The following is a 25,700-nucleotide window of genomic DNA, read 5'->3' as shown; positions in this document are numbered from 1 at the left end:
GAGCACCTAACTAACCAATTCGTGGTATCATTTGCCTAAAATTGAGCACCTCGTACACCACGTCGACGTCCATGTGTGCATGTACTAGTTGTGCACCCATGTCCTCACTTCGTAAAATATTGGTACAAAGAAACACAAATATAGTACACTTTGTATATTATGGAGCACCTAACTAACCAATTCGTGGTATCATTTGCCTAAAATTGAGCACCTCGTACACCTCGTACACTTTGTATATTATGGAGCACCTAAGTTACCACTTGTATCATTTGCCTAATAATTGATTAAGCTCGATTTTTTCTCGAGTTCAGTTTGAACAATTTGAACAATATCAAGAAAGTTGTGGGTTTTATTGAATTTGAGAAATTAAATAGTGAGCATTAACTAGTTTGATGAAGTATTCTATGAAGCTTCGATAATCTTGAGTCACAATGAGCATTTTACCTTAACTGTTGTTCGAAGTTGATGGTCGTGAGATTCTATTCAACTAATTAATAATAAAACCAATTGATATGTTACGGTGTTTGAACAACACTGAGTTTTTTATTCTCAAATACTTATGTTGTTTGACAATACTGAATGGTTTATTTTCAAATACTTATGTTTGCCCGTAAGATTTTGTTATCCATATCACTCACAACTCATCAGCAGAAAATAAACTTATCGAAATTGAAGTTAATCAAAAATTATTTGTCATAGAAATGAAACGACAACTGAACTATACTGATTTGATAAATTTTTTTAAGTTTAAAACAAATAGGCGAGTATTATTTATGTAATCATTTCAAATATTTGTTGACTTGTTATTAATGTAATACGTTTTTTATGGTCATATGATGTATTTATGTATTGCTCATTGTATTGGTACAAAGAAACACAAATACAGTATACTTTGTATATTATGGAGCACCTCAGTAACCAATCTGTGGTATCATTTGCCTAAAATTGAGCACCTCGTAACATTAATCAACATTCATGAAACATGATTCGATATGTTAGTTGGGAATGAATGTTAGGTTACATAAAAGCCAAAATACGGGACAATAAGAACTTTAAGAAGCACCACAGTGACTATTATCTAGTACTACATTTTAAAAATGTAGCACCATTCAGAATTACATAATTACACATTTCACCACAGTCAAAAAAACAAAAACATCACCTTCACTCTACTATTTTGTCAGTGACAACAGCTGTACACAACTTTGACTCACGAATTTTGACTCTGAAAAGTTTTGAACGTAGACCACAACATTAATTTTCGGTTCGGTTCCCTTCTCAACTATCTTCACTTCACTTCTCATCCTTCTGTAAGAACACACGACCTCCATTGTTGCTGAATGGAGTTCAAGGATGCACCCGAATGCCAATGTGGCTATGGAAAAATGAATTTACGAGAAGCCGGTCAACGAGCTACCCGTCCGGGAAAGTATTTGTGAGGCCCGGGGCCGAAGAGGGCGGGGGGTGATCGCCGGTGCCATCAGTTGCACGGACAATGAGCGGCTCCTGGCAGGCTTCTAGGTGGAGGGAACATGAATGAACCGACCCCACACCGGAATGAGAGGGATTTCGAGACTGTTCAATGTAATGGACTGTACAGTTGAAGAGGGCTTAAAATATTTGATTTGTACTACTCATATCACGAAGGTGCATCTTCTTTTCGGTAACTAATCACATAAGAACTTCGAAGTTAAGCGTGCTTGACTTGGGGCAATTTTGGGATGGGTGACCTCCTGGGAAGTTTCCCGGGGTGCGTGTGAGTGAGGACATAAGCACGCTGGAAAGACTCGTCTTGATACAGTGAGGACAGTCGTCGAATCTGGGACGTTACAGTATTACTACACTTGTCCCCGAGAGCTACGACACCCTAATCGGTTTTATTGGTGTGATGAATACCACAGCCAAGTACTTGAAGAAAATAAATCAAAATCCAACATTAGTACACCTATGAAAACAACTTTCAGCTACTCAAAATCTGCTTCTTCAGCGACACATGGTTTGCCACCATTTGATGATAACGTTCTCTCTGATAAGAATGACAACATGGCCACCAATATGGCAGGAATTTGTTGTTGTTTCGGTTGCACATGTTTTTTAATTGCAAGTTTGCTCATTGTAGCTCTTGTGTTTGTTTCAATGTCCAAGTGAAATTGTCATCACGAACAATGTGTGATTATGCTTTGCGTACTTCAATAATGTTTGTATTAATGTCTAGTTGAATTGCACAATATTTGTACCAGAATTTTCCCCATTGTGTACCATATCGATATATATATGATACTAGATTCAGCCAATTTTGTCCTACATTTTTTTCTCATGTGATATAATCGGCCACAATGAATACAAACCAGAAAATGGACAACAAACCCTCAACCAAATGTACCAGTAGGTGTTCACAAAGATATACACCAGCGACAGAAAAATAATTCTGAAATAATATAGCATCATACACCAGTGGCACAAAATCATTCTGAAACTGAACCACACATTGTATACATTACAAAGACAACACATGAACTTCTGAAATAATATAGCATCATACACCAGTGGCACAAAATCATTCTGAAACTGAACCACAAATTGTATACATTACAAAGACAACACATGAAATGTTACAACAGAATTCAAATTCAAAAAATCATATAACACCTAACAACTCAACCAACAGTATGCAAAAACACAATAATCAAATCAAGGCTACACCACCAATGCTGCCACTGGAACAGGTGTGTCTCCTCTTGCGCACGTCCAAAATTGAATCCACTGTTGTCCTTTTTCTGTAGAAATTAGCAAAATTGTATCAACTGCAAGAAAATAACAAATGAAAATGAAATTCAAAATGGTCAATGAAATTGAACAAATTTCTACGAGCACCATTCAAAATAACCAAAAAGACAAAATAAGCTAGTTTATAGCTTCTTTGCAGCTTCTTCGGTTGTGTCCTCGTACACGACAATGACTACACTTTGACGGACGTGATTGAATTTAGGATGGTATTCTTTGAGTCCTTCTACGCCCTGGTTGACTACGCACATTAGGAGCATTGATTACATATCCTTCATCGCCATTAAACTCATACATGTCAAATGTCGGTATGGGATTAATAATGTCCTAGTATGTTTGACGATACATATCAGTTTTGAAAAATTTATCACAGAAGGCGTATACCGACATTGACTTCGATTCTATGGCAGCACAAGCTTGTTTGCAAGGGAGCATATGGATCTGCCAGGTTCTAGATGAACAAGTCCATTCATTCAAATCAACAGCACATGTTTTATCACCATCAACTACTTCAAGCTTCCAACCACATGAACGGTGCACTCTCAAGGTGCGAGATTCAATGTATGTTCTCATAACAGCCTTCTCCTTTGCTGGGCATAATTCTTTCACCATGCCTAATGTTGCTTCGCGTCGTCGGTGCATCATATTCATTATTTCCACAAGTATATGGTCAACCAAAGAAACAATAGGGAGATAACGAGCTGGTTTAACCCAATTATTCCAACATTCAGCGATGTTATTATTTATAACATCCCAACGATTTCCACGAAACAAAGCATTAGCCCAGCTTTCAGGCTCAGACTTCTGAATAAATGCTACTGCAAGTGGCATTGAGTCAAGTATATTATTCATGTGCTGTGAAAAATCATGTTGTGATGGGGCATAGGCAGCTTTTTTGAATACCGACGACCAATGTTTCTTGTTATGTAGAGGATAACTTCGCAACACCTGTAATGAACAAAAGACAATTAATAAAAAATTTTCTAATAACAGTACATACCTACATTAAAACTATTTAATCATATAATACACACAAAAAAACATTAATTAATTACTAACCGTCTTCACAAAATTATCGACCAAGTGTCTCAAAAAATACGCATGATGACTACCCGGAAATAAAAGTTGGATAGCCTTGATAATCCCAGGATGTTTGTCTGAGAAAAAGTGAATCTGTCGAATCTCATGGTATGATGCGTAAGTATGACACATCTCAAATGATAACAAAACCATTCCCAATTTGAATCATTCTCCGCATCTACTACAGAATATGCTAAAGTGAAAAGATCTTCATTGGCATCCTTCGTCACAGCAAGTAGCATACTTCCTTTGTATTTATTTTTTATGTGAGTTCCATCCAAAAATATCAACGATCTACAACCAGTAGCAAAACCAACTGCACATGCATTAAAACAAATGAATAATCGTTTAAACTTATTATCTACCGGATCTATCTCACATTCAGCAACACTGCCAGGATTTGTTTCTCTAACAGCTTGACAATATCATCTCAATCTATTGTAGCATCCCTTTTCTGAACCGTGAATATCATGCATCGCTATTTCCTTGCCCTTCCACACCTTGCGATAACCTATCTCTACTCCATAGTCCCTATGTAAATCCCTCATCATTAAACAAGGACGATAAGAAGGCTCTCCCCTCAATTTATCCTTCAATGCATTAGCAACCCAAGCTGCATCAGCTCTAGGATGTCATCTACTACGTAAATTATCCTCTCCACACGAGTGTTGTAAATTGCATTTTCTAATCCCAAATAGATTGTCTGCTTTATGTCGAGAAGCATAAATCCTCCATTTACAACTTTTTACACTACAAATAGCGATAATATTTTCTCGATCAATTTTTTTATATAAATATGAACGTCTGGTAGCAATCGAATACTTTTTAATATAGGTTCTACATTCTACAGCATCCTTGAATATTTGCCCCTCGCCTCGGATGCAATGAAACCAAGGGTCAATGGAATTTTGTACGGGGGCATCTTCGAGCTCGTTATCACTACTGGAATGTGTGTCATCATCCTCAACCCTTACCAATATCATAACCATATATTCAGTAATAAATAGGTAAAAACTAAGTTCTCTAATGGAAAACATTAGTACTACAATAGATACTGAAAATTTTGGCATCAGTTTACTTATTCAAATGGAAATAATGACACAACATAGACTACTGCTTGAATTAGTCTAACAAATACACAACACAAAACCACTGTATTCTTAACTTTCAGGATTATCACTAAAATAAAGTGCAATATGAACACAAAAAACATAACAAAAAAACACAACATACAAAATAAAACTAAATAACGATATTACATCTCCACAGATTTTCCACCTCCAATCTGTTCTTTTTTCTCTGCTAACAGTTCAATCACTGTAAGCTTCATACACATATGAAGATGGATCATATTAAGCACATCATCATCATCATCATCATCATCGTTCAACGTCACGTACATCTTATGTTGGGGAGCTAGGTATTGCAGAGTAATGGATTGAGGATTAATCTCCTCGTTTTTTTCTCAAGACTAGCAAAAATATCAAACAAACTACACCCATTGAAAATCGAAATCACAAAGAGTTGGTTATTGAACTTGCAGGTACCAAGAAACGCAAGATTCGATGATAACCCAACTCCAGCAAATTCCGTTACACAGAAAATTAAAGGACAAAAGTGACGAGAGATTGCAGACAACGAATAAAAATTGAGTGCAAAGTTTAATCTTGTTTAGTCGTTCAAAGGATTTGGCCACAATTTTTTCCTAAGATTTTCATCGGTAATGGGAAAAGAGGAGCGTTTAAGGGTTGAGGATAATGAGAGCCGATCCATTTAGGTTTCTGGAGATTGATTTTCATTTTTTACACATGCCCATGTAAGGGTATTTCCGGATTTTAGAAAAATAATGAGGGCAGCATTGTAACTTGTTAACAAATAGGGACCTTAAACACATAATAAGAGATGTCAGGGAGTTCAAACATATTAATACTGACATAGGGAGTGGAAGTACATTTGTGTTTGATTTTAGGTATTTATGAGCAATTTACCGTTAATTAAAATTTTTAATATTTTCCTACAAAATCTTATTATTATTATTTAATAAATATGAAAGTTATTTTTTTAAAACAAAAAACGACTAAAATTTTTCGTCGTGGTTATTTTGGTATTTAAACACAGCGTCATCATATTTGACTTTAACCAATCTGGAAACCCTGCGCCGAAACGTAAACCAATCCCCAAGCGATCTGTTCTTCGGAGAAAAGGAGGGGAGACGAAGTGAAATCGAATCGAACAAAGATGGATGCTCTGGACCAGGTTTTCGATCCGCTTAGAGATTTCTCCAAGGACAGCGTTCGCCTTGTTAAGCGATGCCACAAGCCCGATCGCAAAGGTGCGATTTCTTCGGAGAACTATGAGATCTGAATCTGTGATCACTAATATTTTTCTAAAAAAATATTTGTTTATTATTGTGACTAATTGATGGTGTAATTGATTTGTGCATGTAGAATTCACGAAGGTAGCGACTCGTACGGCGATCGGGTTCGTGGTAATGGGATTCGTAGGCTTTTTCGTTAAATTGATCTTCATTCCTATCAACAATATTATCGTTGGTGCTTCTTAATGCCTCGATCGCATCGAGTAGGTGATTATTTTACTGATTTACATGATGCGTTGTTTATTAAATTTTTACCTCAAAAGTTATTGATTTAAATTGTGTGATATTATACCTGTTCCTTTGTTGATTCATCCGGGTTCGTAATTCCTTAATCAATTGAAACTTATTTTTTTCAAGAGATTTATCTAAAACCTAATCTGACTAAACATGCAGCCCAACCGGTGGGAAGACCACTAGGGCCTTGGGCAGCCTTGCCACTAGGGCAAAGATCCTTGGCTCAATTGAAATTTCTCTGTTGCTAATTATGAGGCATCAGCCGATGTATAAAAGTTTCTGAGAGGAAAAAATTAACCGAATTGGAAATATGTCCCCATTAGTCATCGGTCATCCCACAATGGTTATATAACCGATAACAACAGTGAAACAGCAAAGAACCGTTGTGAAGTTAGTAATGAATCTGTGCATGATTAGAAACCCACAAAGCATGCATTCCTCAATGCTCGAGTTTTAGTGGTGCTTAGCTCTTAAGGCGCAAGACATCAGTTAAGTGCTTGCATTGACTATGAAGCACATGTCTTGTAATTTGTTTTGCTTCCCCACTAATGAATATTTGTTTTGTTTTTGTCTAGTATTTTCTAGAGTTATTAGGACAAAAAATTGTTTGTGCGTCCAAAATCTTGTTTAATATATCTCATGCACCTCGTTTCAATAATACATGTAAAGCAACCTTGGTCCTGTAATATCTATGGTTCGTTGTGTTTTATGGTTGTGTTTTCTTTTTTCTTCGCCCCATGTCACTGATGGAGTTGTGGAGATGAGCTTTTTCATGTTTTGTTATTGTTCTTGGAAGCATCACCAACAAAATTAAACTTCGAGGTGGCATCATGTGGTTTGATGTTGAAAGTAAAGTGAGAGTAGCTTCAAGAGAGAAAAATGTTTGCTTAAGTTATTTTAGAAGGCAACATGGAGAATTTTTCCCTCAGCTTGTGGAAGTAAACATCAATTATCAATGCTCCAGCTGCTCTTACCTCAATGTTGTCGCATTTCACTAGCCTTCACTTATTTTTGCTCTACATCATTTCTCCTACATCAACTTTTCTTCGGTAAAAATTGATTACAGCCAAAGTTTCTGATTAAACTACATTTGACTCAATGATATACTTTTGTGTGCCATTGCAGGATTTTTGTTGATACAATAACCTCGACAATCAATCAGTATGCAGGAAAGGATGTGAAAATCTGATAATCAGTTAGCTCGTTTCAATTTTTGTTGAACTTTTTGTGATAGTTGAAACGCGACACGTCATTTTATTTTATCATGTATCATGAACTTCCCATGTATGATGACCATCTAATCATCCGACTCCCAGTCCCTGTTCTTTTACCATTTTATTTAATCTCTTGTTGGCTATATTGGATGCAACAAATGAAATATGCTTATTCTCTTATTATTTATAGTAGTTTAAAATGGTTTGTGTGGATCAATTTGGTTGATTTTAGTGGCAGAATCTCAAATGACCTCGCATTTGAATAGTGTAGCCTGCAACTTGCAAGAAACTCCCTTTCATCTAATCTTCAAATTCCTTTGTGTAGGCGTAACATATATTATGTTGGACACTTAACTTAACTCTGGTCTCATTTCATGTTCATAACTTTATTTTTTATAAGGGAAAAAACTTAATTCTAGTTTTTTTCAATCATTTCAGAAATGTAATTTAAAGTTTTCGGCTAAATGTGATTGCTTTGATATGAAAGATTTTTAATTCTAATTTATAACTTCTTCTTTTTTTTTTGGCCCCCATTTAAGTGCAAGTAAAATTATTTTGTGCAAGGAATATACTGGTCATGTGCGGGCCAATGACAATATTAGGACATAAAATTTGTAAAGTCCCGAAAATTCGAAGGTCCGTGTGAATCACGTGCATGCAAGATTATCAACTTCTTATGTATTGTTATTAAATTGCTTTAATTTCATAAATTAATTATGATATGCATATGTACATGTTTAAAATGTTTTTTTGTGCATTAATGCATAAAACTCTATTTTTAAAGGTTATTCGGGTTGCGATCGAGGAACGGGGACCGATGTTTGAAAAAATGAAAAATGTTTTATTATATAATTGTTTTTAATTACTTAAAATATGGTTGATGTTTTTTCTTATTTTTGAAAATAAAGAGTTTTGAGGTGATTTTATACGCCGGAAAGTAATTTTTATCGGTGTTGGATTTTCAACAAGAATACGAACGTTTTGACAACCGGCTAATAAATTCACAAACTTTATTAAACAAAATAATTTTTAAAAGCACTATTGTGCATAATGGAACTAACTAATCTTATTAATGAGCCTAAGCTATCATTAGTGTTTTAATTAATTATTTAAGTGCAAACCCTACCCCCTAACCCCATTATTTACACGCCCCACACCCTAAACAAATTGCAAGACTCCTTCTCCCACCAATACACGGCACACACAATAAAATTCAAGAGGAAAAGCTTCGAGTTCTTCAAGGAAATTCAGCCAGCGTCCTCTCGTCGTCGTTCTTTGATTGTCAACGTTAATTCGTGCATTATACACGCAAAGGCACGTCATATTCTTTCATTTACTCATCCATCATACCATATTATGTATTTAATTATGTATTGCATGAAAAAAAGTTGCACCTTTGAATATTTTCGTTTATGCATCAAGTGTGAATTTTCAAAGCATGTGTTTTGATCCAAAATCAGGATTTTTATGTATATATGGGCTGCCATGATTAGGAATTGAAAGGGCATTGTTTTACATGATTTTAAGGAGTCCAAGGATGCACAAACATCGCTGTACACGAACACGATAGAAGCTGGAACCGTGGCTTGCGTTTTTGGGGCCAAGGTTCGGATTTAAGGGGTTAGGCTTTGCATGGCTTGGCTTGAGTCACGGCTGGGTCATGGTTTGGGTCAGGGAAGGACTCCTAGCAGACAAGGGGCTGGGAGGACTCGTAGCAAGCTAGGACTCCACCCGAGAAGAATCGCGCTTGCGCGCATAGGGTGCGCAGCCGCGCAGGGAAACTTGGCTCGCCCAGGGGGCTTCGAGCTGGGCTAGGTTGAGTCACTAGGGTCCTAAGAGGGTGCACAAGGGTGTGGTTCAGGGGCTGATCCAGTGGCTAGGGTCATAGGGGCGTAAACATGGAGTCCTACCGCATGAGGAGTCTCGGCCGAGAGCTTGTTCTGATCTGTGGCTTCGGTTCAAGCTTGGGGTTAAGTCCTAGGGGTTCTAAGGGTCCAGTAGGGCCGATATAGGATCTGGTTCGAACTTGGTTCAGGATGGTTCGGGCATGGCTCATAGAAAACGTAAGTTGGCTCATAGGTTCCTTAGGTGGTTCGAGTTAGGGTCTCCTTTGAACTAAAATTCGAAACATGGCTCAACGGGGGTCGAGTCATTGTTCACGAGGGCTAAATAAATATTAAAAGTCTAAGTTTTAAGTTTGGGAATTTTATAATAAAGTTTGATTTAATCCGGGATTAAAACGCAGTAATACGTTATAATTAAATATTAAATTGAAAGTCATCGATTTAAGTTAAATAAAAATATGAGAAAATTAATGTAAGCTTAAATAATTATTTGGGATGATCTAGAGTCAACGGAATTAAGAAAATGTCAAAATCGTGAAATTTTACGTCTAGGGGTAAAACGGTAATTTTACACGTAAAAATTAGTAAATGTCATGGCAGTGTCCTGAATGCTGTTTTATATGTTAATATGATTATTTTGCATGTTTATGGAATTTTAAGATGAAACGATAACGTTAAAAGACATGTTGTATGCTTGGTTTAAAAGAAAAACGATATATGCATTTGTAATTTTTATAAGTGATGAAAATATGAAATGTTGAAGGAAGTGAAGTAATTGTGATTAATACGACGATACGATGACGATGATATGATTGGAGATATCGTGAGGGAAAAGGGTCTAGAGGGAGCCCGTTTACGGGAGAAGGCCCCAGAAGAAGCTCGACGATCGTATTTCCATTAACATGATATGTTAATACGTAAGGCCAATACTCAGTTGACGGGTGAGAGCGTCGCTCATGTCTCCGTTGCCCAATACATGTTTAGTAAAAGTATTTTCGCTGTTTAGTAATTGTGATGGGTGAGAGTGTCGATCATATCTCCATCGCCCCAATACGAACATGGATACGAAAGTCACGATTAACGATTTGAATTCAACGAAAAAAAATACATATACGTATATGATAAATATGAATATATTGATGATGATATGAATATGAATATGTTTATGTTGATATAAAAATGTTTAAGTTTATGCATGTTCATGAAACGTACATGTTTAGTAAAAGTATTTTCGCTGTTGCATGTGATTCTATACGTATTATTTGTTATCAAGATTATGATGTGTTGAGTTTTAGACTCAGTAGGTGTGATCGATTCAGGTGAATATGATAATGGAGGACATTTGTGACCGAATGGAAACATTTGTGACCGAATTGAACATAATTTGTTATCAAATTAGGACAGTAATTAAACATTTGTGACCGAATTGAAATTTTCCCCGAGAAATTCGATGATAATTTTTTAAAGCAAGCATTATGAGACCGTCACTTGCCTAGAACCACTCGAGAAAGTCTCGTTACCTAAATATAAATATAAAAAGGCGTCAAAAAAAGGTGTACGAACGGAGCTAAAAAAAATTTTTGGTCTGGGTGAAATCGGGTTTATGTAATAATGAATCAATAAAATGTTTTATATATATATATATATATATATATATATAATGAATTTATTTGGCACAACTAAGAAAGTTGATTGTAGAAAAAAAGAGATTATTCAAAAATAAAAAGTGACTATAAGCCTAATTTTAAATAATTTTTCTATTACATATTTCATAGCAATGAATTATACAAAAACTGGACCAAAATTTGAACTTCAATCTTTCCAGATCAAATGCTAATATGTAAGTTAAAGTACAAAAGATAAAATTATGTTTGTAAATGAAAAATCGATAAAACAGAAAACAAATTTTAAATAATTTGAGGAGTGGCAACTTTGAGTTAATATATTTTTTTTAATTATCAATTATTGTTTTGTTTTATTTATTTGTATTGGATAAATGGTGTGTAATGCCCGAGATGTGAGCTGTTAATCAACAATTATTAATGCATGATTTGATGTATTTATCGAAGACCGAACAAGAGACGTTGTGATTCGATTTTAGTTGCAAAATATATTGTTGGGACAGCACAGACAGTGCACCCGCGGTTCAAAAGACAGTGCACCCGCGATGTTTCATAGGAAATTTCTGAAGAGATACAGAACGGTCACCGCACCCGCGCTATAAAATCTACCGCACCCGCGGTGTTGCTACAGTAGAGGCACCGCACCCGCGGTACAAAAAGCACCGCACCCGCGGTACAAAAAGCACCGCACCCGCGTTCGCTCTTTCTGAAATGTTGGTAGTGATCCAGTATGCTCAGCGCACCCGCGGTCCAAAGGGTAGCGCACCCGCGGCGAGACGTGTTTTGTGAAAGGACGAGCCACGTAGCTTTACCATGCAACTGATGTATATAAGTTGCAATTCTCTTCATTTCCTTCGCAAGAAAACCGAGAAAGGTTCAGGGGAAAGCTGTGAAAAATCACTACGCTTTTTGTGAAAGATCCGCCCGTCAGAATTTGAATCCGACTTCAGTACTGTGTTCCTATCAACGCAGGCTACAACTGGACGTAAGTTGTGTTATGTTTTGATAGGTTTTGAAATTATGATGTTGTTGGAATCGAATACACTTCATATATGATGTCCTTGGCATGTTAGACATCCTAGAATCGAAGTCAGATTGAGAAACAAATTGATTATAGAATTGCTATGATTTTCTGATCATATTGATTTTGAATCGGACAGATTTGGATTATGAATGAATTACACATTGTATCATATATGAGTTATGATTTGTAATTGATGTCTGTTGATTTGATATTGACGGGGATACTGAGATTGTGCCGTTATGCTGTTGATTTGACTTAAATCCAGATTAATCAGATTCAGTTTTGAATTGAGAATAAAACATTGATATTATGATTCTCGATATGTCGTTTCAGATTTACAGAGACAGTCTTGAGTTCAGAACTGATATTGCTTCAGACCGAGACTACAAACGAAAGGTATAAGTCAATGTGGTATTGGGACATCGACTCAAGTGGGATATACTTGAGTTTCCCTAAATCACATACTTATTATTATTATGTTCATTGATTTAAATTGATATGCTTGTTCTATTGATTTATAGAAAGCACGTATTAGATGAGTATTAGACGAGTGATCTTGTGACAGAAGTGCCTGATAGTGGTGGGATCGCCAGGGGCACATTGCACGATGTCACAGGATAGGAAATTGGTGAAAACGCCAAAGTCTGTGACGGTTAGGTCAAGACACTGGATGTTTTGTTATATCGACGTTGATAGAATCGGAGTTTCTTCTATTACTGTTGGTCGATATGGAATGCCAACGTCTGAAAACCGGGATCCCTAGACTAGGATTGAGTCTAGTCTGAGCCGTGGAGTCACGAGTCTGATTTACGATTTCATATTGATTATGTTTCAGATTTTGAAATATGTTACTGATAATTGTTACATGCTTTTACATTGTTTATATGATTGCATGTTCGTTGATTTATACTGAGATTATATTCTCACCGGAATTATCCGGCTGTTGTCGTGTTTGTATGTATGCATGACAACAGGCGGGACATGATCAGGATCGAGGAGATGACAAGAGATCATGATTAGAGTGGAGACCACGGACCTTAATGTTGCTGTAGATAGGGTTTGAACACTTGATAACTAGTTGTTGAATCTTAGTCTGTATTGAATGTATGCTGTACAGGACTTGTATCTTATTTTATACTGATATGTATACTAGTATGATTTCCATTACATTCCGCATTTTTAAAAAAAACAATTAGACCTTGTTTATTATAATTGCTTAAATTGCCCCAATGACAATTATGAACTTGATTAGCGTCCGGGTCCCCACATGGTGAGTAGTGAATGAAAGAGAGTGGGAGTTGTTTCACATTGAAAAAAGTGCCAATAATAGACTATTTTGTTAGATTCAAGTTTGAGCTAAGGGTTTGGGCCCCAAGGGCACAAGAAATTTTTGAACAGAGGGAAAACGCTGATAAGCTGGGTCTCGGTGAAACACAAGCGCGTGCGACAGGCCGGCCGGCCCGGCCCGTAGCAGTGTGGTGCGATGCGCGTGTCCATGACTCGTATTGAATTTTCTTTTCCTCAACTCGTATTGTTCTCAGTTTCGGAGATCAACATAAACACAAAAAACAATTTGGTCATTATATTTATATATAAAAAATTTAACAAATTTCGACGAGTGCCTCCACCGCCCACCACTCCCTAGCTCCTTCATTACTTAAAATAAAAAATAATGTCTAATTTATTTTTTTAAAAAAAGAATCTAAGATCAAGTAACGTTCGCAAATGTCTAAAAAAATATTATGAAATTATTTTACAAAATTACAAAGTTTTGTAAAAGAAAAATCCATAATAATTTTTTAAACATTTACAAACAATACCTTAAACTCGTATTAAAAAATCACATTTATGTTATTAGTAAGAAGTTTTATATGTGATTTTTAAAAACAAAGGTTTTTAAATGCAATCAATTTAATTTTATATAGATGTTACTAGCTTATTTCGGATTTTTTTATTTTCTCTGCACAAAGTGGATTAATAGTGTATTGAACTAATGAATTTATAAAAAAAAATTGGAAAAGGTTCAAATCAAACATATTTTTATTATTATGAATCTAACATAATTTAAGATCAATTTTCAAGAAAATTTATATAAGATCATCTTATGAATCATTATTTTATGAAATAAATATTTTATTTAAATTATACATGAATATTACTCCTAGAATAATTTCATTTTCTGGAATTCACCGTCACTCCCATTCCGAACTCCAGAGCCCAGTTCGCGACCGCCGCGCTGCACTTGTAAGTCTTTCGCCAGATTTGTTTTGCTCTAATGTGTGTATTCGTACTCTAATTTGAGGTTGTAAGCAATTTTTCTCGATGTCGCGTGGATTTGTTTCATAATCGCTCTTTGATTTTGCTGTTAGTTTTTCCCCCTGATTCAACATTATTCATGCGGTGCAGAACAGATCGATTCGAACTCGTGTATTAATTATTAAGCCATGAATTTGTTCAACGTTAGTTCGGACGGTGGCCTCAAGAAGCTTGATGAGTATCTTTTATCTCGCAGTTATATAACTGGGTCAGTAATTTGTTCTTGTATTCAGTTGCATTTCTGCTTGTGATTTAAATGTTTGATGGGAAATTTCTGTGTCCACACCACCCAAGTATTTGCTACCTTTTGTTTTTGTTGTGTTTTGAGATCGGTATGGGTTTTACTAATTATGCGATAAGATTTTTTCTAGATGGATATTTTTTGGGGCATCACTGTTTGAGGATATTATCAACATTATTCATGCGTAGTTTAATAAAAACAATGAAACATTATGTCAATAGTCTCTTCTGTTGGCTATTGATAGTAGATGAAAAATTATATCTGTATGCTAGTTAAGTATTTGCTTCATATGTTGTCCCAGGTATCAAGCGTCAAAAGACGATCTCACTGTGCATGCTTCCCTTGTGAAGCCTCCACCATCTGACTTGGTGAATGTATCACGGTGGTACAACCATATTGAGGCGTTGTTGAGGATCTCGTATGTCTTTTAATTTTTTTTACCTAAATATCAACATTCTGTAGGTTTTGTTATTTATTATGAATAGGCATATGCAGTGGAGTTTCTGGTGAAGGATGTGGTGTGACTATTGAAGGTTCAGCTCCAGCCACTAAGGAGGCAATTGCAACTCCACCAGTTTCAGACAGCAAGGCAAGATATTGAAATATAGACTATTTGCATTGTTTTTAAGATCATAACTTTCAAAATTCTGTCTACCACTTGTAGTTATGCCATTTTAATTTCTTGGTTAAACCTTCTAACCTTTGATGTCAGCCTTTTATGACCTTGTGTGGATGCATGGAACATGTTTTTTAGGACTCAGCTGTTGAGGATGACGACGACGACGACGACGATGATGTGGACTTGTTTGGTGAGGAAACCGAGGAAGAGAAGAAAGCTGCTGAAGAGCGTGCCGCAGCTGTGAAGGCATCTGGAAAGAAGAAAGAGTGTGAGTTATTAGTTATATATGTGCAAGTTGTTTTTTTTTTTTGTTTTGTTCTATGAATTGTGATTCATTGCATCTCTTTTGAAATAAATGAGCTGTAATTTGTTGATAGTGAGTGCCTTAATTGTAGTAGGGACATTATTTAGTTTGATATTTTGTTTAAATTTCTTAATATCCAACCATGTTAGTTTAATATATGGATTTTGTTATTCTGTTTCAGCTGGGAAGTCATCTGTCCTGCTGGATGTGAAACCATGGGATGATGAAACAGACATGAAAAAACTCGAGGAAGCTGTTAGAAGTGTGCAGATGGAAGGTCTACACTGGGGAGCATGTAAGTTCTCTAGTGATTCATGAATGTTTTCAGGTGGTTCAAGACTTCACTGATATTTCACCTTAAGATTTTTGTTTTGCTTTGCAAAATTTTGCACCTTATGTAGGACTGTGTGGTGAGATAACTGTAGGGTAATATATTTCCTTGTATGGAGTTTCTTGTGATGGAGCATCGATCCTGATCGGCTACATATTTATTCATTCTGAAATTATGTGGAAAGAGTAATGTGTGGATGCATCATGTTTTTTGCAGCTCATCTTATTCCTGTTGGATATGGTATTAAAAAGCTGCAGATTATGATGACCATCGTGGATGACTTAGTGTCTGTTGATTCGCTCATTGAGGAATACCTCACAGTGGAACCAATAAATGAATATGTCCAAAGTTGCGACATTGTGGCCTTCAATAAAATCTGTAAGCTTCTTTTGTTGGCCTTTTGACTGAAATTATTCTTTTACTGTTATCGTTTTGCACCATATGGCAAGGTTTATTCCTAGGGTATTCCAATGTGCTCAAGAAATTTATGTGTCTACTGACTCAAAGCAGGAATGCATTTAGCAGTGTGCTCCTTGATGCTTGGGTTCTGTTGGTTGCTACTCAGCTTTGATATGATCCCCAACTGCACTTAGACACGCGCACACACACACACACATATATATCAAAGCTCACCACTCTTTGTATTCTTGAGTCACTGCATATCATGCTAAGGAATGGTAATGAATTGTTTATGAACTAGAGCTCCATGGTAAACTATTGTCAGGTAGAAGATACATAATCTGCCGGACTTGTGTGAGCACCCACACTAGATATTAGTGCTGCGCCTGCCTTGCCCTTGTCCCGACATTATTCATCATTTCACGATTTTTTAGGCCTTTGCCCAAAAGTTGCTGTGACACTACCCACTCAACTATGTTGAGATAGTTCCTTGTCGGTGCAGTGGCATGATATGCATTTCGATTATTTTTGTCTTTGTTCCTTGGTACATGCATCGAGTGAACAAAATGCGTACACATACTGATGTTTAAAGCACTCCTTTTATCTCATGCCTTTTCTTTTTTGGGCACGCAATTACGCAAAGTCTCGATTCTGCGTGTCATCAATTATTCGTCGTCTCCGTTATCATTTACTTGCCTCATCTACTTGTTTTCCTTCTTTGGGCAGAGGTTCCAGAGCTACATGCGATCAGCAGTGGAGATTTCGGAATGAACTGTCGTCTATTGTCAAGACATTCTGTGATCTGCTTTCTTTGTTTGAGTTTGAGAACTAAAAAGTTGTCGCTGAAAGCTCCCTTTTTCTTTGTTATTAATAAACGAGCAATTTGTTGCTATCTTAGGATTTGAAATAGAGTTCCAAAAACTTGAAAATCCATCATATTTTTTGAAATACGTAATGTTATTAATAATAAAATAACCCCAAGCCCAATTTGAAGTTGTATATAAGCAATATTTTGATAATTTATTTTTATCATATTTCATGCTTTTTTGGTCATTTTATTTATTCATTATTTTATTAATCAAATTATTAAATATTTATTTTAATAAAATAATTGAATTTAAATTATGATATTATTCTTAGAATTATTTATTATTAAATATCTTAAATTTAATTAATCAAATTAAATAAACTATTAGATTAACTATTTTTTTATTTATTTACTATTATATTAGATTATTTATTTATATATTATTATCCCATCTTTAATTTTATTAAATTATTTATTTTTATATTATTATCTCATTTTTAATTTTTTTAAACAGAAGATGAAATTTCAATTTCAATTTATGGAATTATAACTTGGCTTATCAAATTTACATGACTTCAAATCAATGTGCTAAAGTCATATGAAATCAACTGCGAAAAGTAGCATATTCAAATTATTTAAATCAAGTTAGTCCAATTGTCAATGAATACCTAGGCCATGTTTGGTAGAAGTAATTATAGATGGACTAAGGAAGAAATAATGTATTATCCGTTGTTTGACTGGTTTTTTAGGTGACAAGTGATAACTTTCAGCCCGTGATGTTTACACTGTATGGCCATGAAAAGAAGAGAAAGTAGTCCCAACTTTTTGATGGTATACCCAATCCTGACATGAACAGTAGTATATATTTATGCTTCCTCTCCCCAATTTATCATTTATCCCACCAACATAAAATACCAACCTCTTCTCATCTCTCTTCAATGGCTGGCTCTCCTATTTCTCAAGGCGTCGATACTGTTGAAGTGTGAAATACTTTTCTGTCGTCTGCATCCGTCTTGGAAGCTTCTGTTTCTGGAGGTAAATGTTGTAGTTCTTGAAATGGGTATTTTTGGTCGAAGATTTCATTTTCCCGCTTCTTATTCGTGACAATAATGATTTCTGCTGAATTTTCGTCTCATTTATTTCTAATTGCGAGCCTATGGAAGCTTGTGCTATGCTATGGAAGTGAGGTTGGGTTAGTTGTGAAGTTCCCCAAAAAATTTTGAAACAATGTTTTCTGCATTTTGTTTATGACAGTGTAAAGAAAATAATTTCCGTTTATCGCGTATCTATTAAATCACATGTGTTAGTTTACAATGTTTCTGTCATTTGTTTGGTAATCACATGTAAATTTCCAGTTTTCGGTTGAGTTTACTGACAACATGAAGCAACGTAGAAAAATTGTAATCCTTCTGTTGGTCAACCATATGTTATGTCGATCTTTTTTGATGTTATGTCTCCTAATATGAGAGCATACACGAATGGTCTCAATTAGCCGTCATGTCCATCGAAGAGAAGCTGCTTCGTACAGCATGATCGAAAAAGTAAATGCTCAATTGAGCAATTTGCATAGGATTATTGAAGTCGGAGATATCCAATGTGTGATTAACTTAAGGGTGAATCAAAGCGCGTTTGCACGACTCTGTTATTTGTTAACAAACTTAGGAGAGTTAGGTGATTCAAGATACGTACGAGTCAAAGAGAAAGTGGCCATGTTCTTGTCTATATTGGCGCACCATAAAAAGAATCGGGTAGCTGGGCATGATTACATACATAGTGGACAGACAGTTAGTGCTCATTTTCATGATGTTGTTAAAGCGTTGCTAAAGTTACATCCACTACTCCTTGTCAAGCCATCTCCAGTCGATGAAGATTGTAGAAACGAAACATGGAGGTGTTTTAAGGTAATACCTCATTTCGATCATTTATTTTTTAAGTTCGGTTTCCTTAATTTGTGGTTCGATGATACATATGTTATTTACACATACAAGGTTGCCTCGGCGCATTGGATGAAACCCATATCGGTGTACATGTCCCTTGCCGAGGTAAAGCAAGATAAAGAAATCGAAAAGGTAATATTGCGGTGCATGTATTGGGGGTATGTGACCGCAATATGAATTTCATCTACGCTCTGACGGGCTGGGAGGGATCTGCCACAGATGCTCGAGTTTTAAGAGATGCGCTAAACAGGGATGATTCATTGAGAGTTCCACGAGGTTATATCTGTATTTGTGAAGATTCGATTTCTTTTTTCGTTTTGTAGCAAGAGTTTCAACTAATGATTTGGTTACAAAGATTTGTCAACGTCTTAATTATTGATGTTACCAAAACGCAGGTTGTTATTATCTATGTGATAATGAATATGCAAATGTTGAGGGTTTCTTGATGTCGTATCGTCGTGTTAGGTATCATCGCGATGCTTGGGGCAATCGTGCTTGCAGTCCACAAGATTACAAGGAGTTGTTCAATTGGAAACACTTTCAAGCTCGGAACGTAATTGAAAAAACATTTGGTTTGTTGAAAAAAATATGGGCCATACGTTGACATCACCATCTCTTCGATTAAGTAGGTTATACAAGTAGCTGGTAATCTTCACGGACGTCAGTTTGAAAACTGGTCAATACATTGACAACATTCGAATCACCGTTGAACGAACCTAAACAAAACGATGCACAACAACGATTCCGTTATATAACAAAAAAAACCTGTAATCGTATGACAAGTGTAATTGGTGGAAGAAAAATGAAATTGAGGTATGCACAAAACATTTTAGCAGTTCGTGTGCAAGAAATTCACCTTCTCAGTCGTCGTCAGTCCATATAATTGTGCGAACCCACGGTGATGAAATCAGAAATCGGAAAGAGAGTGTTCCACCAACAGAGGACGTAAGGGTTAGAATTTGGGTTCAGGAAGAAAATCTCGTGCGTCAAATTTGTACCCCAGATTTGAAGTTGAAAGGGTATTTTAGTAAAATAAATACTTACCCATTACTTATCCATGTCTGAAAAATTGTTCCGAACAAGAAGCACAATTATCTCAATTACTATATGTCCTTTGGGGTATTTTGATCATTACAATAAAATTTGTAAAATTAATCCATCATTTTAAAATCATACCAAACACCATATTATTTATCCCACCATACTATTAATCCATATATCTCATTTTTTAATTACTCTAATTACTAATCATTTACTTATTTCATCATACATACCAAACGTAGCTTAAATGTTATGAATTTTAATTTATTTTCGTTTGAAAATTATTTTATTTTATATTATATTGTTTCTAATCAATGTCAAGTACACCTTGAAATAATTTATGATGCATTTCCGAAATTTGAAATTGATTGCTCTGCAAAATAAAATTCGTATATCCAAATTTAATAATAATATATTACATCATATATAATACCTTTCATTTAATTACAAACAAAAAAAACAAATTGAAGTTGAGAGAGAGAGAGAGAGGGAGGGAAATGCCGAAGCGAACGACGCATACATACTCAAGCGAGGATGCTTTGCCGGAAGGTCCTGATTCCGATCTCTTCGTCTACTACTGCAAGCATCGCAGTTATCATGTTCTCATCACTGGTAATCGATTTCTTCATCCGTCGCTTGTGTCGCCGGGACTTCATGATTCTCAAAATTCATTTTCAGAGAGTGACATTGAACAAGTTGATGTTAAAATGACAATGAGATGTTAATTCGTAATCCGCTGGTGTAGTTACTGAAAATTGAATTTCAGTTAGAGTGACTTTTTGCCTTGTTTCAGATTTTTATTGATTTCATTGGATCTATTCGGTTTTTTTCTGCTTTATATTTTAATTCTGGTCTCTGGTTATGCTTCAGTTGTTTTTAGCTCTTGTAAAATATTAATTAAAAGTTTTTATACGTCCTTACTACAATATTTTATAGATACACAATTGCAGAAAATGCCCAAAAGAAATACGGACAAAGCTTATGTCTTGGACAGGAAGAAGCATCTGGCGAGGCTGAACACTAGTGAAGCACGAAAGGTTCTTCTGAAGCGGTAACTTTTGTTAGCCATTTTCTGGTGAAGTTATCATGAGCATTTACATTCCATATTGCTGTGATACTTCTGAGAGTTTTTTAGCAACAGTTATAATTTGTAAATGGAGATAAATTTATCTCACTTCGTCTGAATTGTGGTGGATCTATTATATTCAGTGGTGAAGGGAAAGTGGAGAAGTAGTTTCGAATGAATTGTGTGGGTTGTGAGCTGCTTGTTTGCTATCGTGCTGAAGAAGATGTGACATCTGTTTCCTTCATATATGTTGTTGATGGTGCACTAAGTACAATTGCTGCTGAAACTAATCCACAGGTAACATGGTAAAGTTGGACTTCTTATTATCGTAAGTTTCTCTTTAGTTGAAATCTCTCTTCTGATTCAAAATCGCGGTGTAACGTGTATCCTCCCCTGTTCCGGTCATGGAATAGATGAAATAAATAAAAAAATGGATTTTTGTTCAAGAATGAAATCTTATTGGAACTGTCCATATCCGGTTCATCCTTCAGAACCCTATCACACCCCGGATCTGATGAAATAGGATGAATTGAGACAGTATTTTGTAAATACGTAATTATCTTGAGATCTCAAGATCCTCCTCGTTCTTTTTTCTGCACGTGTTATAATATTTGGTGGTTAGTTAGACTACTCTCACTGCCATTCATTATTGCTATGGCATACACTCTGGAGCCTTACATACTGAACTCTCCCTGTTAGATAACTGTTTTTGGTGGAATATAATTTACTCTCTCTGTCTGTCTGTCATATGGTTTAGGATGCTCCTGTTCCACCCTGCATATCGCAATTAGAGGGCAGCCTTGTTCAGGTGGCTATTGAAGTGGAAGACCGTTCACAACGCTGAGCAATCACAAGTAATCCAGCAGTCAACTGGCTCTAATGCTGCAGTTTTTTTTATAAGTACTTATGTAAATGTTCAATTTCTAGGGATCAGATTTTTTAATTATTCAATTTTCTTTTCAAAGTTTATTGTGCGAGGCAATGTGAACTAGCAGTGCCTTTGGATGCACATTTTTCAATTTTCTTTTCAGTATTTTGTTTCGCTTGATATCAGGATACTTAAAAAATTGGATCACAAGTACCTTTTTGCGTGTTGAAGAACTTCTGTAGTAACTTACAATCGTATAGGCTTTTTATTAGATCAGTGATCAGCATAAATTGCTTCTACCAGTTGGTCCATTATTGGTTGATGGAACATTAGCTCTTACAGTTCATAGAAATTAGAAGCCAATAAGATAAGGATTATACGAAAGTTTGAAAACAAAGGAATTATCTAGCTTGTCCAGGTTGAGGTGCTTGTCTCAAGTATTTTTTCTCTCACACAACCTGACAAGGCATGAGAAAAATTTCCTTTTAAATGATGATAACCTTATAGTGTAGCCGTGTAGGTGGCTGGATGGATTGTGTTAGAAATGGTTTCTACGATGCATCAGAATAATGCTTCAGTCTGCAAGCTAGTATTTCCTGGATAGTGTTGGAAAGTTAAGAAGTGAAACTTTAAATCGTCTTGAAGAAATTATGATAACCCCACTTTGGAACATGAACTTGTGAGGCTTCCTTTCTTTTATTTTCCACCATTTAATTTGTTTAGTAGCTGAATTTCCAGCATTTTAATTCACATGTGTATGTGTGTTGCTTATAAATTTTTATTTTTATTTTGCTTCTAAGGTTTTTGCTCCATTGAAATGTTTTTGATACTCTTCATATTTCATAAGGTTACTATGTTATGGTAGTGTATGTAATCCTTTTGTACAACGCAAATAAGTATCAGTAATTTATGAAAGCAATTGCCATTAGACTCATTATCGAGAAATCATTTTTGTTTAATCTTCGGCTGTGTTCAAGAACATTTTTACGAAAAAACGTGTTTTGGTGGTGGTTCAGAACTTTTTCAAATAGGAAAGTTTGACCATCTAATAATCTGTTTACTGCATTTCCCACAATATGGATCTGTGACATGTGGGAAAAGCACCATGTTCCTTGTTTTACTTTCGTGTAAATCGGTCACCTGTTTTCCAGATACAAATTTGAATTTTGACAATGTGTGATAGTTCAGAATATGTATCTCTTTGCTAACAACCTTGTTTCTTTCATAATTTCAGGAGTGAATGCTGATGATGTTCGAATTACTGTTGTGCGGCCCGAGGAGAAGCTAACAACGAGCTTTTAGAATATATGGGAAAGGTACTCAGATTAGTTATTTAATGTATAATCATCAATCACAGCCACTGTTACAATCTCTGAAACAAAATATCCATACTGACGTGACAATAATTCTTTAAAATAGGTATATTACGTTTGAAATTGAGCCAGATGACCCTCCAAAGAGGGTGGAATAATAAATCAAAGCTCCTCGTGGTAAGTTTGGTGCTTAAATTTCATTCTTTAAACTTTATGTTTTATTGGAATAATAGGCTGCCCTTTTGCTCTATATCAAACTTGATTTGTTGATTTAGTTTATTTGGTTTCATTTTTTTTTCTTTTTTTCTTCCTGAGCCCAAGAATTAAGCCAAATTGTTATGCTTGATATATGTGTAACACGCATATTTCTTAGAATCCCGGAAAATGGAAATAGAAATAATGTCTATAACTCATGAATGACTACTGCCTTGATTGCCCAGAAACTAGTAGTAACTACTGTACAATCATGCGTAGTCTATGAGAGATGAGTCCAGAAGTGAAGAGTATGGCGGTGTTGTCCTTCCCCAAAGGCCAGAAAGTTGGACTAAGAGGGTAACTTAAACCATAGTATTCCAGACCGGGGCTTAGCCACGTGGTCTCACCACCCTAGTCCAGACTCCAGAATAGTTGGCAACCCAGGATAGATCCCCTCCCCCTTGTATGTACTCAAAAAAGAAAACCGTAGTATTCAAATCATTTTGTAATAAGCTAAAATAAAACTGGAGAGGGGCGAAAAATGACTTCATAAAAAATTATGCAATAAATCTGAGAATTTTTCCTTCAGGTGGAGAACTGCTGTCCTCTTTCCGGCCTGTTGGATTCACCATTAGAGTTAGGAAAATTGTGATAATTGATATCAAATGCAAGTTACTAAATGGCAGTGTCATTTTTGTCCGTTGCATTGTGGTCACTCTATTGTACGTGTGGCTTGCATCTTTTCAGATATCCCCAGGAGGCCAGGAAGCAACTTATATCATGCTTTGTGGGTCCTAGTTAAGAGATATTACAGCTCTAGAGGTTGATGGGTTCACTGTCTTATGAAAAAATTTATCTCTGTACAAAGCCAGTTAAGACTTTCTAGGTTTAAATAGAGCTGTAGGCGGTAAATGTAGAAGGCTTGAGCAACTCTCAATAGGGAGATCAAATGAACAAGGACCGTGAATGGACATACATAAAGTGCAGTATGTAAGAAGACAAAGATTTATTAAGTTCTGAAGGTGTGTAATCCTTTGATTATTTCAAACTCTTTACAATCACAACTGACACTACAGACCATAAATCTACTATATTCTACATCCACAAATCTAACATCTTTACAGTTGATGAATGCTTGACTCAACAAATCCAACACAAATGATAGAGTATGAAAATTTTCTCAGATGTAAGCTTTTTGAATCGTTTAGTTGTTCTTTCGTCTGCAATCTTCAAATTCTTTTATAGGGGAAGTCAATGGTAAACATTTGAATTTTGGTAATTGAATATCTGTCGTCATAGCCTTGATATCCGTCATAAACTTGATGAAAAACTTTCTGCCTCTGGCTTTCCAAAGTATATCCGACTTTAATAAAAGCACTGTGAGACATTAGAGATAATATCACCTCCTACACAGCTTGTCTTCAAAACCAGTAGAGACTCTTCTCCTGACTGATATTTTCTCCAAGCTAATTCCTTGCCTGTGCAGTGATTTGACTTTGCTGATTCTATCCTGACTTTATTTATTTTAGCCGATCCACTCTCCGACATTTTTCTCATATACTATAATTGTTGTTAGCTTGTCTTAGCCTCTTTTTTTCTCACTAGACTAAAATTTTCTGACACTGCCATTTTACTTTGTGATTTAAAAATGCGCCGCGCCGCGCCCAAAATCTTACTTTTGCTGATCTTGAATCTTTGTTTTGTCCAAATAAGTATCAACATATTTCCTTTGCAATTTCCCCCGATTTTGTTGTATTCTATTGATCACATGACGCTATTCATTGGTTAAACAGGTGGAGGATTCGAGCGCCAGGCAAGTATATGAGAACCTCCTTGAAGCTGCGCAACCTAGACATACTTTTCTTAACGTGTATTTTATTACCCTCAAATATATATGATTATGATGCAAATTTTCTCCAGCTTCGAATATGTAGCATTATTGTTCACTATTTGTTGATCGCCTATAGGGCAGGGCCCCTTACCATAGCTGTTTGTTTTTTTAGGAATATTTAGTTTCTAAATAATTTTCTCTTGATTACTTTATTAAATTGTTCAAATCAAACTATAATTATATGGAGGTGTC

General features: G+C 35.7%; 2 protein-coding genes and 1 pseudogene across 6 annotated transcripts; all 3 read left to right on the top strand.

The window, feature by feature from the left end:
* The first annotated feature begins 5,985 nt into the window (after nucleotides 1-5,985).
* LOC142540922 (protein transport protein Sec61 subunit gamma-1-like) lies at nucleotides 5,986-7,869 on the top strand. 2 transcript variants are annotated; one of them, XM_075647395.1, is made up of 3 exons: nucleotides 5,986-6,196; nucleotides 6,312-6,444; nucleotides 7,601-7,869. In XM_075647395.1, the coding sequence occupies exons 1-2, from the start codon at nucleotides 6,103-6,105 to the stop codon at nucleotides 6,425-6,427; spliced, it is 210 nt and encodes a 69-aa protein (XP_075503510.1). In that variant the 5' UTR covers nucleotides 5,986-6,102; the 3' UTR covers nucleotides 6,428-6,444; nucleotides 7,601-7,869. The 2 variants fall into 2 exon arrangements, with proteins under 2 accessions (XP_075503510.1, XP_075503509.1); XM_075647394.1 differs by having other exon boundaries at nucleotides 6,312-6,448.
* A 6,462-nt stretch (nucleotides 7,870-14,331) lies between these two features.
* On the top strand, nucleotides 14,332-17,376 carry LOC142540920 (elongation factor 1-delta 1-like). 4 transcript variants are annotated; one of them, XM_075647393.1, is made up of 8 exons: nucleotides 14,332-14,423; nucleotides 14,586-14,703; nucleotides 15,038-15,154; nucleotides 15,232-15,325; nucleotides 15,491-15,623; nucleotides 15,841-15,954; nucleotides 16,207-16,368; nucleotides 17,125-17,376. In XM_075647393.1, coding segments are annotated over exons 2-8 (702 nt in total). In that variant the 5' UTR covers nucleotides 14,332-14,423; nucleotides 14,586-14,623; the 3' UTR covers nucleotides 17,127-17,376. The 4 variants fall into 4 exon arrangements, with proteins under 4 accessions (XP_075503508.1, XP_075503507.1, XP_075503506.1 ...); XM_075647392.1 differs by having other exon boundaries at nucleotides 17,116-17,376; XM_075647391.1 differs by lacking the exon at nucleotides 17,125-17,376 and adding an exon at nucleotides 16,715-17,068 and having other exon boundaries at nucleotides 14,591-14,703.
* Nucleotides 17,377-20,639: 3,263 nt separating this feature from the next.
* LOC142540919 (UPF0235 protein At5g63440-like) lies at nucleotides 20,640-25,665 on the top strand (annotated as a pseudogene).
* Nucleotides 25,666-25,700: the final 35 nt, after the last annotated feature.

The sequence above is a fragment of the Primulina tabacum genome, chromosome 3 (genome assembly GCF_025594145.1).
Source record: "Primulina tabacum isolate GXHZ01 chromosome 3, ASM2559414v2, whole genome shotgun sequence".
Taxonomy (NCBI): Eukaryota; Viridiplantae; Streptophyta; class Magnoliopsida; order Lamiales; family Gesneriaceae; genus Primulina; species Primulina tabacum.
The sequence above is the reverse complement of the archived record's forward strand: the minus strand, read 5'-3'. Positions and strand labels throughout refer to the sequence as shown.

Excerpts from the sequence above, each read along its gene's own strand:
- LOC142540920 (XM_075647391.1), top strand. The coding sequence starts at position 14,624 with ATGAATTTGTTCAACGTTAGTTCGGACGGTGGCCTCAAGAAGCTTGAT. Across the intron at positions 15,155-15,231 it reads GAGGCGTTGTTGAGGATCTC|TGGAGTTTCTGGTGAAGGAT; the intron begins GTATGTCTTTTA and ends AGGCATATGCAG. Across the intron at positions 15,326-15,490 it reads CACCAGTTTCAGACAGCAAG|GACTCAGCTGTTGAGGATGA; the intron begins GCAAGATATTGA and ends CATGTTTTTTAG.
- LOC142540922 (XM_075647395.1), top strand. The coding sequence starts at position 6,103 with ATGGATGCTCTGGACCAGGTTTTCGATCCGCTTAGAGATTTCTCCAAG. Across the intron at positions 6,197-6,311 it reads CCACAAGCCCGATCGCAAAG|AATTCACGAAGGTAGCGACT; the intron begins GTGCGATTTCTT and ends TTGTGCATGTAG.